The 17502-nt window shown below is 49.1% G+C and overlaps 1 protein-coding gene across 3 annotated transcripts in view; it reads left to right on the forward strand.

Moving 5' to 3' along the window:
• The window catches only part of CDK5RAP2 (CDK5 regulatory subunit associated protein 2), a 174351-nt gene extending 161767 nt beyond the window's left edge, over positions 1 to 12584 (forward strand). For 2 of the 3 annotated variants that reach the window (XM_087419196.1, XM_087419195.1), the window contains 4 exons: positions 900 to 1043; positions 7234 to 7360; positions 11989 to 12035; positions 12488 to 12584. In XM_087419196.1, coding sequence (XP_087275322.1) covers positions 900 to 1043; positions 7234 to 7360; positions 11989 to 12035; positions 12488 to 12544 — 375 coding nt within the window. In that variant the 3' untranslated portion in view covers positions 12545 to 12584. The remainder of the gene's footprint in view (positions 1 to 899; positions 1044 to 7233; positions 7361 to 11988; positions 12036 to 12487) is intronic. The other variant, XM_087419197.1, reaches the window with a different exon arrangement.
• The last annotated feature ends 4918 nt before the right edge of the window (positions 12585 to 17502 follow it).

The following is a 17502-nucleotide window of genomic DNA, read 5'->3' on the forward strand; positions in this document are numbered from 1 at the left end:
GTACCACCATTTATTTACTTTTGCCTGTTTGTTGGACATTTAAGCTGTAATGAGCATCCTTATAAATAGATCTCTGGTCATATCTTTGATTAGTTCATTAGGGATGAACCCTAAAAGTGGAATTACGAGCTCAAATGTTGTGAACTCTTTAGGGCTCTTTAACTATTGTTACATTACTTTCCAAAAATATTGTATCTTCATTTATGAGTGAGAGGATCTCACTATGCCTTTGTCTTCATTGAATATTTTTATTTATAAATGATTTTTTTTGCCAGTTTGGTAGCTAAAAGGGGTGTGTCATTTTCTTTTGTATTTATTTGATTACTTGTGACGACAGTGCTCTTTTAATCTCTTTTCTCTTTTTAAAATATATTTTGTGTTTTCCCTTCTCTGACTCATGTTCTTTGCTGTCTCATGCCCTTGATATCCCCCAATTTGAGTTTGCTTCTGCCAACAGAGATGGTGAGAGAGACTTTTTAAGGTCCTCGTGTCAGATTGATAGTAAGCAGGGCTGTTTAGGAGGGACTGCAGAAGACAAAAACATTCATGTTGCATCGCTTGCTGTTGGGGTCGTCTACCTTCTGGAGAGGCTCTGTGGGCTGTGGAGCAGTGCGAGTGGCACTACCACGGACCCTCTTCTTGGCGTAGTAAATAGAGTTAATGCAGGTGGTTATTAATCATGGTTTATTGATTGGGCTAAAATCACCACCGAAATTCTCTCATTATCTATAATTCACCAGTCTCTAAGAACAATAAATTGATGTCATCTGGCACCAAGCTCTTGCTCAGCACGTGGAACACAGCCCTGTGGTCTAGAGATTTATGGTGCCCATTAAAGTTGGCTTGTCTATAGTCTTTTTCAAGACTGCATGTGACAACCTTCTCATCCCCTTGTGCAGGGTCCACACTTGGCACCCCTGAGCAGGTTTGTCACCAGCGTGAGCACAGCCAAGCTGATCCTGGATGAAGCCTCGAGGTTACTGACACTTCTCTGGAGGGTCTCGCTCCCCACAAATGGCCAGTGCACGCTTCACTGTGAACAGGTAGGTGGTGACACATGGATTTAGAGGCTCAAGGATGCCTCTGGGGCCTGTGTCTCAGTGTCCTCCGTGTCTAGCCCAGGACCTGGCCCACAACAGATGTGCCCTCAGTTTGGGGAATGTGTTGGAGGGCAGGGGAGGCACTGTGTTGGCTAAGAGTGACGTTTCAGGCCCCCTGCTGGCTGCTCCAGGCGTGTTCTTACGTGATCCCCCAGCACCCCTGCGAGCTTGGCCTGTGGCCCTGATCCGACTGTGTCCCCACTCTTAGCACATCTTTGCTGAGGGAAATTCTGTCCATCTTCTTACACGTGAGGAGATGGAAGCTCAGGGAGTGAGGCATGTACTGAAGGTTACAGAGCTGGTTTGAAAGCACAAATATCTGAATCCAAAGGATAAAATTGTATTTTATAGGCTTCGAGTCCTGGTTTGTCCTCGTGGGCTAGCTCATTCCTTTCTACTCACAATCTCTTTCATTTTAGATGCCTGTCTCTGAACCGTCTGATTCCTTTTGATAGCTTTTAGCTTCATACTTTAGTGAGCCTTGTTCAAATCTGTTTTAAATACTTAGAAATTTCTTTTTTTTAACCAATGAAAATCATTTAATATAAAACCATTGAAATTTCCCTTAAAAGCTTGACTTTGCAGTAACTGGAACGTGACTGAATTAAGAACAGTTGCTCCCACACCCCTCCTCATCCCCATCTTTCACGGCACAAACTGAGAGTCAGGCAGAGCAGAAGTAAGCCCGGGTTTTTGTCTGTGGGAAACATGTAGTATTTTGACAAGGTGAGCCCCCACTCTGGTCACCAGAGAATCCTCCCTGGGAGAAGGAGCTTGAAGGTTAAGGAAGAGTTAGAACTCTTTGTGTGGTGGCCTGGTAGATATTTCCCCCTTCGTTTATCTAACCTGTAAATTCTTGCCCAAGGCCAGCAGGAAGGTAGAAGGGAAATTTGCATCCTGTGTCATTACTCATCTACTTAAACCCCTTTTGACAGCTCTCAGATCTGTCAACCATGGCGGAGAAGTAGCAGTGAAGCAGCCCTCTCTGCTCAAAAGGTTCTAATGAGCCTGTCCTGAGAGTTCCCCCTGGGGATCCTGGAGAGGAAGTTGGGGTGCACTAAGCTCGGGAAAGTGCATAACCAGTCACTGCACAGGGAAATCATGTTTTTCCCACTTTTAGCTGGTGGGGGCATGGAGTGGAAGATGGTGTGTTGGAGACGAAGAGGGGGCCCACTGGATTCCAGCCCCACATTGCCCTTTCCTTTTCTGCTAACCCGCCAAGCTCTTTTCCAGCTTAGGCTTAGGTGACAAAGATGCTCTGACTGCCTGTCGCCCACCTTCCTCCTGGCTGGCTGGCTCCTTGTCACCTTTCAGGTGTCAGCTTCAGTGTTACTTCAAGGTCAGAGAGGCTCCGTGATCACTCAGTCATAGTATCCTCTTCTGTTTCGTCATAGCCCTCATCATAGATTATAATTACATATTTGTTTGTTTAACATCTTTCTCCCTCTATTTTCCATGAGGATCCATGTCTATTTTGTTCATATTTTTGAATGAATGACTTCCTCCCATACTGCCAAACTAGTACTTGCCCATAAGATTTTTAGAGCACAGCATGTCTGAACTAAATTCATCCTCAATGCACTATTTTGTCCTCAGTACAGAGTAGTATCTGTTAGATAGATGGATACAGTTCTTATTGTGTGTATGTGTAAATATAAATTACAGTCACTAGCAAATTGGTCCAGAGACTGGTCAGTGCTTGTGACGATTCACCCTTTCTTTCTGAGGGTTTCTCAGGTAATTGATTTTGCTCACTTTAGCATCATAGGATTTTAGAGCCTGAAGAAGGAGCTTAGAGCAGCTCCCATCTGGTCGCTGGTGTACACAGACCTCCTGTGTGGTGTTAAATTGCCTCTAGCCACTTTTCTGTCCCTGCCTGTGTTTCACATAGTGCCTTTTTCTTGGTATGAAATGTGTGTAAAGCAGATTTCCAAGTTTTCGCCAGCAACCCCAAAGGTTTTTTACTACCTACTGTTTTCTCTGAGTGTCATTAATTTGCCTTTTGGATTTAATACACCATCGTCCACAGTCCCTAGGATTACTCTGGAAAGTGTGTATTGTATCCATCAGTTTATTTAAGAAAGTTGTGGGGATAGATACAAATATATACACACATTCATTTATAAACACTCTTTAAAATGGAAGGATGAAGAGTAACAAAAGAGGCTGCTTTGCTTGTAGGGGGGTGGGGAGGAAGAGGATGGAAGGGCAGGGATAGAAGGTGGATTTCTCTAAATAGACCTTGTTCTGTAAGTTTGACTTTATAACTGTATAAATGCTTTACATAATGATAAATAAAAATAAATCCAAATGAGGAACAAAAGCAGTTTCTAAAAATTTATAGCAAGATGAAACAAACAAACCTTATTGTATATAGTGTTGGAGGCATAACCATACAAAGAGGAAATATTTCAATGACTAAAACACAGTAACTTGACTATATATTCCTAGTGGAAATACTCTAAGGGCAAAAAAAAAAAAAACACCTGCCAAAAAAATTTTAAACGGTTTTCAGTGATTATATTGTTAGTAGTAATGTTGGTGTTGATGTTTTGAAACTTATATTTCTATTGTAGGATAAAACAAATAACTAATTATGTTGAGATTTTTACTGTCAGGGAAGAGATATAAATATAAAAATCAAAGAAGTAAATACTATAATCTGTAATTTGAATTGGAAATATCAGTATGAACTCATGATGTATTTCCTATTTAAAATATTTACTAGTTCTCTCTACTTAAAAGGCTTTTAAAATGTCCATTCCAGTACCAGTGGGCACCTCTAGTGCCAAACTGGGGTTTCTAAATACCTTTTCCTACTAAAAGGAACCAAGACTCCTTGGGGAAATGGCTTGATTCTAGATCTGGGGCAGGAAATGTACAGTATGAGCTTAGAACATCTTTTCATCCTAGGAGAAAAGAGGGAGTGAAACTTGCAGATTTTTGGTGGTTCTCAAGTTATGGTCCCTGGACCAGCAGCATGAGCATCATCTGGAAACTTGCTGGAAAGGCAAATTTTTGGGCCTCACCCCAGACCCACTGAATCAGGAAGCCTGGGAGTGGACACAGCTGTCTGTTTTTGCAAATCCTCCTGGTAGCTCTGAGAATCAGTGGATTAAGAGAAATTTAAGAGAATATCAGTCAAATGCAAAACATGGAGTTTATTTGGATCCTGAATCAAATCAATTGTTCAAAAAAAAAATTATGATGCCATCAGGGAAATGTGTCTACTGACATAAATTTGGTGATACTAAGCAATTATTGTCATTGTTTTAGATGTGATAATGAAATTGTGTGTTTCTTTTTTAAAGAATCTTTTTCTTCTAGAGCTATATACTAAAATATTTTATGGATGAAATATGATTGACTTCTAGGATTGATTTTAAGAATAATTTTAGGGTGAGGATGAGCAGGTATGTAGATGAAACAAGTTTGGCCATGATTTGATAATTGCTGAAGCTGGATGGGCATCTGGTGGTTCATTATCCTATTCTTTCTACTTTCGTAAATGTTTAATATTTTTCATTATAAAAAAGAAAACAACCAACCAAACAAACCAGCTCCAGAAATCAGGCAAACAGTCATGAGTAAGTTCGAGGCCTCCTGCGAGGGCTGTGGTTTCTGGCTCTGGGCTCAGCCCTGTGGCCCCGAGGAAGAGTTGCTCTGTTGAGCTCCTCCAGGGTGTCAGGCGCTCTGCTGTACACTCAGCATCTCATGTTATCCCTTCCAGTAGCTCTCAGAGAGTTGGGTGTTATCATTCCCACTTTCCAGAAGTAAGAATAGAAACTCCCTTGCTCCACTGTCATAACAGCTGGAAGTGACCGAGCTGGGCTTTGGCGCCATGCTGTTTTTGCTGTAGTGTACTCATCCAGTAAAAATGAAGATTGTAGTTCAGAGGAACAGCAGAGACACATAAATAATTAAAATTCCTTGCTTTAAGTGCTGGGTAGAATATGGACAGGGTGTTGTGAGAGTGCAGGTGAAAATTAACCCACCAGTTGGCAGATGGTCTCACAGCACCCACCCTGTGCCAGGCGCTGGTGGTCAGAGGGAGGAATTGAGGTCTGCCCTCAGGGAGCTTATAGTCTGGGAGGGGAGGTAAGCAGGTAAATGACCAGTTACAGTCCAATGTGAAATGGGTGCAATGGGCACCCAAAGGAGCAGTAACCAACCTAGACTCCTGCTGGGGAAGAGTCTCAAGGAAAGCTTCCTGGAGGAGGCGATGCCTGAGCTGACTTTAGCAAGAGGAATAGAGGTTAGCCGGGCAGAATAGAGGTTAGCCAGGCAGGGTGTGGAATAGTCATCCTCCCTGTCTGCGGGCATCCTCTCATTTGAGTCTCGCTCTGCTGCAGTGGGGTAGATGGCTCAGGGACCGTCCCTGTGTTACAGATGTGGAAGGAAGCAAGGCTCTGAATGTAGAGTGACTGTCCTGGAATGTGTGGCCCATGAAGCCATGGCCAGAACACAAATGTTTGTGGGCGCTTAGCATGAGGAGGAGAATCAAAGAAAACCTAGTATTTAAATTAGGATCTGTTTTGGAAGAACAGTTGAAGTCCTTGTAGCTGACACGATTGGTTCATCTTACCAGTAGGTTAAAGCAGGGAATCAAAAAATGATACATACCTTAAACGTTTTAGTTTAACTTAAAATGATTACGTGTACGTTCATTTGCCATTCTTTTGATGTGGGGCCAGGGCGTTTTCTTTGAATATGGGTCAGATGATTGAGTTCCACATCTGCTTTCTTTCATAAACTACATCCATAATGTATGTCTGTCACTTCCAATTTCTGTTTCTTTAAGATGAAGAAAAAACTTGAGACATTTGCAAAGTGATTTGAATCTAGAATTCTTTTAGACCATCTTCCTCCCACCTCTTTGATAGTTGATTCACCCACACCTCATTTGCCAGAAATGTTTTTTAGTGACTTGCCTTTATCAAGGCTTTCCTGAAGCATATGTTGGTTTTCATACAACCAGTTGCCTCTTTTCATACACATATTTCATGGTTTTACTTAATACTTAATTAAATTATGTAACTAATTACAAGTACAGCTGCTAAAACAAATTTGGGAACAAACGAAAGTGACTCTTTGTAAACTGACAGCTCTGCATCTCCCCTCCTGGGAGCAGAAGTGTTTCGATGTAGCAGGGAGTGGCCTGTGCCAGGGGATCTCACAGTGGGGTACTTTATGAGAAAGGGAGTGTCCTTAACCCTGGGAACTAGTTTAGCAGAGACTAGTGAAGAGAGCCTCTTCTATGTGCATGTTTCATTTCAGGCGACTGGCGGCTCTGGTTTTGCCGCCCATCCACTCTCCTCTCACCTCTGAAAAATCAGAATAGGTTCTCCTAATGGATCGTACTTCCCTAATAATACTTTCTATTCTCTTTTTAAGATTTAAGTATTAGCATTTTTTTAAAAAGCATTATAGTTTTTGTAAAAAAAATTTGAACAGTTCTCATAAATTTTAAATGAAAAGACATTCCAAATCACATCTCTCAGAGATAATCACTATTAACATTTTGATGTCTCTGTCATCAAATTTTTTAAACATCTTGATACACACATCTGTGGATATAGATATATGTATTCAATTTTATGATGTTACTAATTATCATCTTTCAATGTCGATAAATGGATTCTACAACATCGTTTTTAATAACTGCAAAATTATTCCACTGTATGTAAGTACCATAATTTATGTATCTTCTATTGACACAAATCAGGTTGTTTATTTTTTCCTGCTATGGACAGTGCTGAGATGAACATCCTTGAACATAGGCCTCGTCTTGTGCTTATATTCTTATTCCTTGGGGTTAATGCCAAAGTGCAGAACTGCTGGGTCGAAGGGTTCAGCGCATTTTACAGTTTGGTAAATCTTGCCAAGACGTTCCACCTGGGCTGTGCCAATTTACAGTTCCACCAGCGGTCATGGGAGTGCTCTCCCCACGCCCTCACCATCTCTGGATTTTGCCTGGTTTTGCCGATCTTATCAGCAGAAAATGGCTTCTAGGTTTTATTCAAATATCTTTGTTAGTAAGGTTGAGTATCTTTTTATATTTTTTTATAATTCTTCCTATGTGATATGACATTTTATATTCTTTGTTCATTTTTCTAATTCCGTCTCTCTTTAGACTGGAGAAATGAAGGCAGAGATCACCAAACTACACAAAAAATTGTTTGAACAAGAAAAGAAGTTGCAAAACACTATGAAGCTTTTGCAGTTGAGCAAGCACCAGGAGAAAGTCATCTTTGATCAGCGTAAGTGAGTGGTGGGGGGCGGCCACCATGTCTGACCATTTCCTGCCTCTGAGGACTAAAAAGCCAGCCCTGGACTACCCCCTTGGAGCCCAGACTGTTTGTCATCACGCCCCCTATTTATGGGTTTTCTTTCATCCTTCATCCCTCCCGACCTGCACAGACAAAAGAGTTCACTTAGCAGACCTTTGTGGAGGGGCCCTCGGTGCCAGGGACTGTCATCTCCTTGGAGATAGGTGCATGGCATGTGCAGTAATGGACACATGTGTAAGGCCTTCGGGAGCACTGAGGTGGGAGTGGGGAGGGTGTTGCTCTGTCCTGGGAGGCGGGCTTCTTGGATGAAGCAACACCTGAGCTGGGTCTGCGAGGAGGAGTAGGCATTGATCAGATGGAAAGGGGACAGCATGGGCAAAGGGCAAAGGCAGAGAGGCAAGAAGTGAGCTTTTGTATGTGAGAAACCAACAATGGTTCATGGTGCTAGGGAGAGAGCTACAAGTGGCAGGTTGAGGCTGGCAGGGTCGGGGGACCAGGACTGCATCAGGCAAGGCCTTAGGTGGCAGCTCAGGGGGGCTTACACTTGGAGCAGAGCACAGATCAGTCACGTCTGCGTGCGAGAAAGGCTTGCTGGTGGCCGCTCCACCATGAGGAGCTGATTCACTGGTCTAGGCAGGCTCTCGAGAAGGAGGGCCTTGGCTGGGCAGTAGGCATCCAGAGGAGGGGACGGATTTGAGAAATACTTCTCAAGACAGATGCGGGAAATGCAGGGTTGGAGAGGTTAAATAGCCTTTGTAAGGTTGGTCCGATCCCTGATGTAGGGGCTTTGGGGTTTGTTGGGAGCAGCTCCATTTCCCCCATCTAAACCCTCAGCACTCACTCCCCCGCGTGTTTAGAGAGGCAGGCGGTTGCCGAGCTGCTTCTAGTGGCTCTTGGCGGCACAGCCCTGGCCGAGCCTTGGGCTGTCTGCCTGTCACTTTCCCTGTCTGAGGAGAACTGCTGACTTAGCGCTTTCCTCTCCAGAGGCCCCAGCCTGCCTTGTGCTGCTCTCTTATCGAAGTCCAACATTTCTGGAGCATTACTGAGAAGCGCAGAACATAGGTTATTGTCAAGTAGGAGTTCTCCTTAGCCGCCCCCCTGAGAGCCCTCTGAAAACAGACTCTGTGAGACCGACAGAGTCTGAGCTGCAAGAGAGACGCTTGGTCACAGAGCAAGCACTGAGTTCCTGCTCTGAGCCCCCGTGCCAGGCTCTGGGGGCAGAGGTGAACGAGACAGCTCCTGCCAGCCTGCAGCTTCGGCTTAATGGAGGCTACACGCAAATGAGCTGCGAGACTGTGTGCCGAGTGCCTCCAGGCAGCTGAGAGGTGGTTCAAGGCTCTGGACTGACTGGGTCTTGAGGGATGAGTAGGAGTTAGAGAAGGGGTGGGAACAGGATTCTGGCAGGCGGCCTCAGGGCAAGAGCTATGTGTTCAGGTACATGCTTAAGACATGCCAAGGCTTTTGCTGTGAGAGATGAAGAGGGATAAGTAGGGACCAGGTCACAAGGGGCCTCGTGGGCCAGACTCAAGAGTGAGCAGCAGGGACTGGCATGGTCCACTGTGTGCTAGAAGGTCCCCATGGCTGAGCATGGAGGGGCCAGGAGGCGGGGAGACCTTGGTGGGCTGTGGGGAGGCCTGACGTGACAGGGGTAGGGCTGTGGAGGAGAGGGGATGGTTTTGAAAGGTGGTAAGGAGGTGGCCCTGGCAGAGTGTTGGATGTCTGTGGGGTTGTGGCCTAGGGTTCATGCCACCCGTAGAGAAAAGGAGCACCGGAGGGGACGTGGGGGGGAGGGGCCAGTCGTGGTCAGGGCTGTGGTGGCTGTGGAACACTTGGGTGAGACCACTGGAGCAGCAAGGGGCTGGGAACGGGTGCTGTTGTTCAGCCCCCACGTCCAGGGGAGTGGGAACTCTCTGCACTGGCATCTCTCCTCCTCGGCGGCCCCTAACAGTCATAGGGCACATGAAGTAACCCCATTCACAGGGGAGGAAATTTCCGAAGTGGGCAGTAGGTTCCGATGGGTAAGTTACTGTGGCAGATCCAGAGGACAGAAGCCAGCCCGAGTCCTAGGTCGGTGAGCACAGAATCACTGAATGAGCACAGTCCTGATCTCCACTTTCCTGTGTGACCTGGAATAAATGACTTGAACTCTCGGAGCTTCAGATTTGTCATCTTTGACTGGAGGCAGTAATTCCAAAGGACTCAGACAGGCCAGATGGGCCTGGGTTCTAATCACAACTTTATAACAAGGGCCTCAGTTTTCTGACCTATAAAATAGGGATGGTAATGATACCTAGACTGTGTTGTGCTCTTCCTGGGACAGAGTAGATGCTCAGCAAATGTTAGTTCTCTGCCTCTTTTTTTCCATTAGGTCAGACTGAATCCTGTGTATGGAGGTGGCAAACCATTAATAGTCAGAGAAACCTCAAATGCGTCATAGCATTTCCCATGCTAAGACAGTGTCACCCATCTCTGTCTCCAAGGCATGGCGCAGAGCAGGGGTCAGTTCAGAGCCGGGTGAGGGGCTTGCCCAAGGTCGTGCACCTGGTGGCTGACCTGGGCCTGTGACTCCTTCTCCTGTGCCAGGCTCTGTAGCCCATCCTAACGAGTCAGGTCCTTAGAAATTTCCAAACCCTACCAGCCTCACAGGTCTGCTTCTGGCTCTAAGTGACTAAGTGAAAGTCAGCGTACGTAGCGTCCCCTCCTCTCCCTTCCCCGTGTGGTGACGGGTAAGAGCAGGGGCCCAGGGCACTTGAACATCACGTCTCTTCTCAGAGTCTGCAGGGGAAAGGAGAGGTGCCACCATGAGACTTGAGGACCCCTGCCACTCCCTCGTCATGTGACCTGGAACCACCCACTTTACCTCGGCCTCTGAGACAGGAATCCCAGCTGCGCAGGGCGGGGTTTGTTCACTGAGGTCACAGTTGGCAAACTGCCTGTCACCACCTGGACACCACTGAGGTTGGTGTCTTCCCTGCTGGCACTCTGCTGAGGTGGAAAGAGCCCTGTGCCGAGTCAGACAGATCGGGGTTGGAGTCTCGCCTCTGCATTGGGCAAGTCTTGGTTTGAGACGAGCTCTTCACTGCTCTGTCCCTTGGGCCTCTTGTCACAGTGGGGATTTCTGTGCCCTGGGAGGTGGGCAGTGCTGTTCAGACGTGGGGGCCCTTTCACACTTGGGCAGGTGAGCCTTAGCTCTTCACTGGAGTCTTCTGCCTGCATTACTTTCAGTACCATTTCAACATTATTTTTAACCTCCACTGCCATGATACGTAGTCTTTTCTGGGTCACAGGCCCCTTGGCGAATCTCAGGAGAGGTGTGATCTCTCGGCCCAGAAAAGTGCATACATCCGTAGATACACGAAGATTTGCACTTAGTTTCCAGGGATTTAGGACCCCTCAAAGCATATCCCTGGTCACAGGTTAAGAACTCCTGTCCTGCAGCATGGGGGTGGGGATAGGTCAGGGAGGGAGTGGGCACCTCTAAATTTCATTTTGCCGAGTTAAAAATGAGTCCACACTGTCTCTCCCTTCCCCTGGCATCCCAGATTGCAAACAGACTTTGTTACCTTCAGATGGAAATTTTTGTGAGGCAGGAAATAAATATTTTCTTAGGGCCACCACATGGCACATATTCTGATGAGCCACTGGGGAGCAGGCTGTGTGTGCTGATAGGGAGTCTGTTTCAGCCTTGGGCACTATTGGCTAAAAGCCCGGTTCCCCAGGAGTAAACTGATTCCCTGGCCCTCACCAAACCCTCTTAAGAACTGACCGCTGATCAGGCTTAGAAGTCTCTTCAGTGGTGGCATTCCACTGCCACTGGAGTTTGTGGACAAGAAAAAGATTGAGGGAAGAAGCGGCCTTACTTTATGTTGCTGCCGGTTCCTTGATCTGCCCCACGCACAGCCCAGTGTCACGTCGGCAGGGACTCTGAAATCATCCCGCCCACCCCCTCCTGACCTGGTGGCCTGTGGCTTGTCCAGGGGAACCACGCTGGGCTCTTCTGCCAGCTCAAGGGCGGCCAAGGAGAAAAACTGCCCAGAGTGCTTTCTCCTCATTCACTTAGAGCCTCTTCTAAGAACTGCTGGGTAAAAGTTTGACTTTACAGAACTGCCCTTGACCTTGACTTAGGCCTTCACTCATGAGTTTTCTTGGAGTGCTCCGCCCCCGCCCCCTTCCCAGAGCTGCTTGTCCGGAGGGAGCTAGTCAGGTGCAGGCCTCGCCCTTGCCTGGCACCATTGCCCGCTCAGGCCCACAGAGGTGAGCCCTGCGGGTACCTGGGCATCCAGCCAGCCTTGCAGAGCCTTGGTTTGTGGTCTGTAACATGGTGTAGCACACTCTACCCTCTGGTATCGCTAGGAGGTTGTGGCTTAGCATGGACTGGAAGAGGTGTCTCTGGTCCACCCTTTCCAGTGGATTATTAGGTCCTGGGGTGTATGATGGGGCAGGTGGGGCCTTCACACCTCGCTCTGGTCTGGGTGCTTCAGGGTTGTCCACACATCTGAACCCTTTGGGGCTGGAGGCTCCTCCTCCTGGCACTTGGTCTTCACACTGACTTTCAGGGCACCTGTGTCTGATCATCCTGTACTCTGCTCTCTCCTCAGTGGTCGTAACCCACAAAATCCTTCGGAAGGCCAGAGGAAACCTGGAGGTAATGTCCCTTTGAGTTCCTTTCATTGAAAGCCATTTAGGAGGTGGGGAATGGGTGCAGGGCAGGAAATGACTTCTTTTGAAAAAGGAAGTTGAAGGTGGAACCAGGGGACATGTCCTGCACAGCTTTGTTTTTCTGCCAGCAGTGCATGAAGTTCCTTTTATCATGCTGTGTTTTCAGTGGTTGTTCCAGTTATTAAATTTGTATGCTAGTTTTGCCAGTGAGAAATACAGCAAACAGTGCTTAGCGCATAGTAGGCGTTTGATAACTATTTCTTGAGTGAGTACAATACGAGCTCATTGTCATTTGGGTCTGTAAATATTTACTGATCAAACAGTCTGTCTTTGAAAGTGGTTTCAGAATAACAATCTCACCTTTAACTCTGTCAGGGATCTTACTTCAGACACCCTCCATGGGACCTAAGATTCTCCTTTTTCTCCTCCTTTTCCTAGCTCAGGCCCGGGGCTGCCCATCCAGGAACGTCCAGTCCCAGCAGACCAGGCTCCTGAGGAGAACGTGCCGCCAATAAAGCTTGTGGTTCCCCCCGAACGTGCGCTGTCTCTGTTACACCTGTGGTTCCTGCTTATTGAGGAAGAAAGGGCTGTCTGGCCAGAGGAGATCTATTTTTCCCCTTCATGTTTTCTGTCCTAAAGTTGGTTTAAGGGTTGCTGTCAAACAAGGTTTGGGTCTCTGCACTGAGGTGTTGGAAAGGCCTCGAGCTTCCACGTGCTGCGCATCTTCCCTTGTGGGCAGGCCCTGGGGCTGAGGCGTTAGTGCAGTGCACCGTGACGGCCTCACGTCCCCGGCTTTGCTTAGTGCTCAGCCAGCCCTGCGGTTTGAAGATTCTCATCAAGTGATTCATTTCAACTTGCTGATTCGTGTGGAGCCTCAGAGCCCAGGTCCCACCCTCCCAGGTGGGACAGGCCGGGTCTCAGGTGGCGTGGCCCTCGGATGTCACCGAGCTCTCTGCCGAGCCCACTCGGGTGGCCGGGGGACTGTGACGTCCTAGAGCAGCCCCCTGAGGTGGTGCCGTTCCCAATGGAGGAAAGATCCAGTGAGGCCTGCACGGGGCCTCGGCATTGCAGTGTCGCATGGTGACCGATCTGTCCACCCACTGTCCACACTGCCTGCTGCATTTACTACAACCCGGTCGTTGACCTGATGTTTAACTTTCCTCTGCCTTTGCCTTGAGCTTCATGACTTACCTGAATAAACGAGGTAGGGCTTGGCCCCTTTTGCAGATGAGGCTCAAGCCTGGCCCAGAGGACCCCTGAGAGGCAGTGACAGACAGGGACTCCCCAGCCTGGCTCTGACAGGATGCTCACTGTCAGCTCTGCAACTGCTGCCTCGGTGCCACCGAGCAGGCGTCGGCCGGGCAGGTGGGCCTCATTGTGCAGCCCACAGTTGGGGAGCGTTGTGGATCCTGACTCAGTCTCCCTCTCTGTCCTGTTCCTGCCATCATTCTGGGGACGTCAGTGTCGTTTGGATGACCCCTCAGTTTGCTTTCCCTCTCATTCTGACATTTCTTTCTGACCTGCTGACCTTTCTGACCTTTCGCCTGCTGTCCCTCCTGCTTGCTGCCTTGTCCCCTCCTCTTCTTGGACCTCTTGGAGGCCCTAGTGTCTGGTCCCTGTACCCCTTTCCCTGTCCATGGGTCCTTTCTTGTCTTCAGTTCTTTTCTGTCAAGTTTCTCAAGTCTTGTTTCCCACTCCCGAGTCCCTCCTCGCCCTGCAGCAGCCTCGGTATTGAGAGAGAGCACGCATCTGACCAGGGTGCGGCCCTGCCGAGACACCTGGGCGGCTTCGCCCATGCCCCTGACACGGTTAACAGGGACCCGGTGCCCCTGCTGGCCCCTCCGTGCCTCTCTCTTCTCCCCTCCTTGCCTCCTCGCACTCTGTGTCCAGGTGACCTGAGCTGTCTTCTGCTCGTGGAACGTGTCCTTCCCAGCAGCCCACGCTGCTCCCTCTCTGTGAGATGTCCCCACCCTCTTTCTAGCTGGCTTCGAATGGTCCTTCAGAAGTCCACGTCCTTTGGGGGTGGCTGAGCGATGCGATGGCTCCATTTCTCAGTCTGGTACAGTTACAGACACCCGCCACCCCCGTGACCTCCCTGGAGGTGGGGACCGTGGGGCGGTCAGGATTGCCCCTGTATTCACAGGACAGCTGAGTGACTCACCCGAGACCCTTGGTTTATGAGTGGTGGAGCCGGGCCTTGAGCTCTCCTGTCCTTCCAAACCCCACACTGTGCTCTCTGCTGCTGCCCCTGCAGCTCCCCAGACACGACGGCGACTTGAGGTGATGTGATTGCATCAGCGGGAGGCGTGGGGAGTGGAGGAGCAGAGGCCCTGGCTGGAAGTCAGGGAGGCGGCCCCTTCGCCGGGGCCGCAGCTCTCTGCCTCCGTTTCCCATCACGTGAGGGGAAGGGCTGGTGCTCAGTAAGGACCTTGGGTTCCTGTCATCCGAGCTCTCTTCACGTGAAACGTGCACATGTGGACCTTAGTACATTCCAGTGTGGGAGACCTCAGATTGAGGCAGAAAGTAATGTGGCAGCTCCTTGTTCAAGAAGTCCCACAAGCGAATTCCTAAATGGAAGCTCCGATCTGCAGATGAGATGGGTCCGCATGGCTCTGTGGAGGGAGCAGGGGGGTTGGCTTCCAGTCCCAAGTCGCGTGCATCTGTCATCTGTCTCTATACCTGTCAAATGCGAATTACCCCTCTGCCCAGTCCTGACCACAGTGTGAGCCTCAAAATTTGGAAGCAGCTGAACAAGACCCTTTCCAAAAACCAGTGACTCTTCTTCAGCGTCGCTCAGCGGCTGGTCTCGAGCAAGTGTTTGAAGCACTATTTTAATTAAGGTCCTATGGCTGATGTGCACAAATGTCAGCGTGTAAGAGTGTGTGTGTGTGGGGGGGGAGTCGTACAGGACAGTGGTTAGAGCTCAGGCTAGGGTTCAGATGTATCTACAGGGGAACAATTACTACCTGCTTCACTGGTAGGTGTGAGTATATTTCCAGGCATGTGGTTAGTGCACAGCGCCTGGGAGCCCAACTTGGTCATCACTCAGCAAGGGAATGAGCTGGAAGGGCTGTGAGGGAAGGTCCACTTGATTCTGGGACATTCCAGGCCCGTCTGGGTGGTAAACCCAGGCCTGAGAGCAGGGCCTGCAGAGGAGGGGGCTCTGGGAATCCAGCCGACCATTTGCTTCAGTCTCCCACAGCTTCTCAGGAACACGATAATCCAAAGCAAAGTATAACTGACCCCCCAGTTTAGAACTGTGTAAAATATTGCCCACCGTGGGCCAGGGCAGGCCCTCCCTCCTCTGGGAGGCGGAGGAGCAGCTCAGTTTGGGCTGAATTAGGGCCAAGAACAAACGCTGCAAATAAGGACAATTTGGACCTTGGAAAAAGCTCCCTCGTCCCTGGAGAGTTAATTTTACCAGCAGCTGAATTCAGGAGGCTCTGAAGCAGTAATCAGAAAATGCGTCAATTTCCCGTCAGTGAAATTAATCACCACGTGTGCCTGGGGAGCCTCACCTGAGAGAAACAGCTGCAGGGGCTAAATATATAGAGAGAAAGACGGGCAGAGAGGCACGGGGCCTCCTGCTTACCCCGCCTCGGGAAGGGCACTTGGATCTCACTTCCCGAGGCCACCTGCCCACTTCCCTGTCATGAGCCGGAAGGTTAAAATCCTCGCCCCTCCAGGCCGGCGCCCACCTGGAGAGCATCGTCTCGTTGATCTGCAGCATCCTATCCGTTTTACAAATGAGAAAACTGAGGGGTGGAGAGTCACCTTAGTAAGTACTGGAGCCAGGATTTGAACCTGAGTGTCAACACCTGTTCTCTGAATATCCTGTATCTGGGTTATTCTGTCTCCCTGAAATGCTGTCTATTCCAGAAGCTGCAGCCATTCCCTAAATTACAAACCAAAGTGTTCTCCCTCTGCCCTTTCCAACAGAATGTCTCTGCGTGACCAGAGCAGGGGCCCAGAGACCCACAATTGAATTCCTCGACACGGCAGCCCCAAGAACCGCTTACAAATGGGGCTGTGAATGGGAGAAAGAGTGATCTTGTTAATAAGTTCTCATACTGTAGAGGCAGAGAACCTGCCTGGGGGCTCCGAACCCTGCCAAATTGCCTCTTCAATCTTGGACATATTTTAAGTCTAACTCAAAAATTGAATTATCAGAGTTACTCATCCTGTCTCCTGAGAAGCCCAGGACTCTGCCTAAAGGGCTAGACGTGTTTACTCCTTGCACAGAGCAGGCCTTCCCGACTGACTCTGCTGGGTGCCAGCAGGGGTGTAGGCAGGGTCTTGCCCCAGCCCTCGGATGACTCCTAAGAGAACCTAGCCTCAGTTTCCTTGTCTGCAAGCTTATGAGATGTGGAAGGATAAAGATGTGTAATGGCTAACTGAGGCCTGGACGTTGACCAAATCACTGGGGTTTCCTTGTTCTTTCTCTCAGTGAGGGTTCTCCCTCTGGTCAGCAGCATATGCCGAAGTCATCCGTGATGCCTCCTCCTCCCCCACCGTCTGTATCGCACCCACGGTCACGGCCACTCTATTTATGTTATCTCCCAAGGCCATCGCTTCGTTCATCTCTGTCACCACCGTGGTCTGGGTTTTGCCATCATCTCTCGCCTGGACCACTTGCTGCAATGGCTTCCCCGCTGGCCTCCGCACATGCACCTCTACCGTCTCCAAACGGCCCCACAGCTAGAGCGATTCTTTAAAATGTAAAGCTGATCATATTATCCCTTGGTTTAAAATGTTGACTGCTTCCTATTGTACTTAGTGTGACCTGTAGACCCTCAGTGCACTGAAGCCTGCCCATGCCTCATTCCCCTCCAGCTGCCTGCCCTCTTAACTCCCTGTGCACCAGCCTCACAGGGCTTTCCTCTCTTGCCACGGGGCCGTTGTACATGCTGCTCCCTCAGCATACTCCTCCCATCCACCTCCATGGCTTCTCTTGCTCGTTAGCTCCTACTCATGCCTCAAAGCCCAGTCAGAGAAGTCTTCCCGATCAGGACCCCCTGTTGTACACTGTCACAGCGTGGTGATGCCCCCTCACTGGCACTTGGCCACTGGTGGGACTTTGGATTGTGCGATTGTGATTTTGGGGGTCATGTCTTCCCCATCACCAGCTGGAAGGTCCATGAGGGCACAGACCTGGTGTGATTTGCTCACCACACTAGCCCCAGTGCCAGCCACAATGCCAGCAAATATACTCGCTCGCCAGACATTCCCAGAGCTTCTCTGACCTCCTGGAAGAACTCCGACTGCTGGGGAGAACAGGCAAGTATTACTGTGAACAGGGGAGACTTGTTCAGAGGGTCCTGGGAGCCAGGCAGTCTTTGTAGCATCATCACATGCAGTCACATGACAGCCCTGTGGGGGAGATGCTGCTTTTATCAGATGACAGGGGCACAGAGCAACCTGCCCAAGATCACACGGCCAGTAGGCCACGGAGC

Source organism: Ceratotherium simum, chromosome 29 (genome assembly GCF_057802395.1).
Source record: "Ceratotherium simum simum isolate JZ-2026a chromosome 29, ASM5780239v1, whole genome shotgun sequence".
NCBI classification, from domain to species: Eukaryota; Metazoa; Chordata; class Mammalia; order Perissodactyla; family Rhinocerotidae; genus Ceratotherium; species Ceratotherium simum.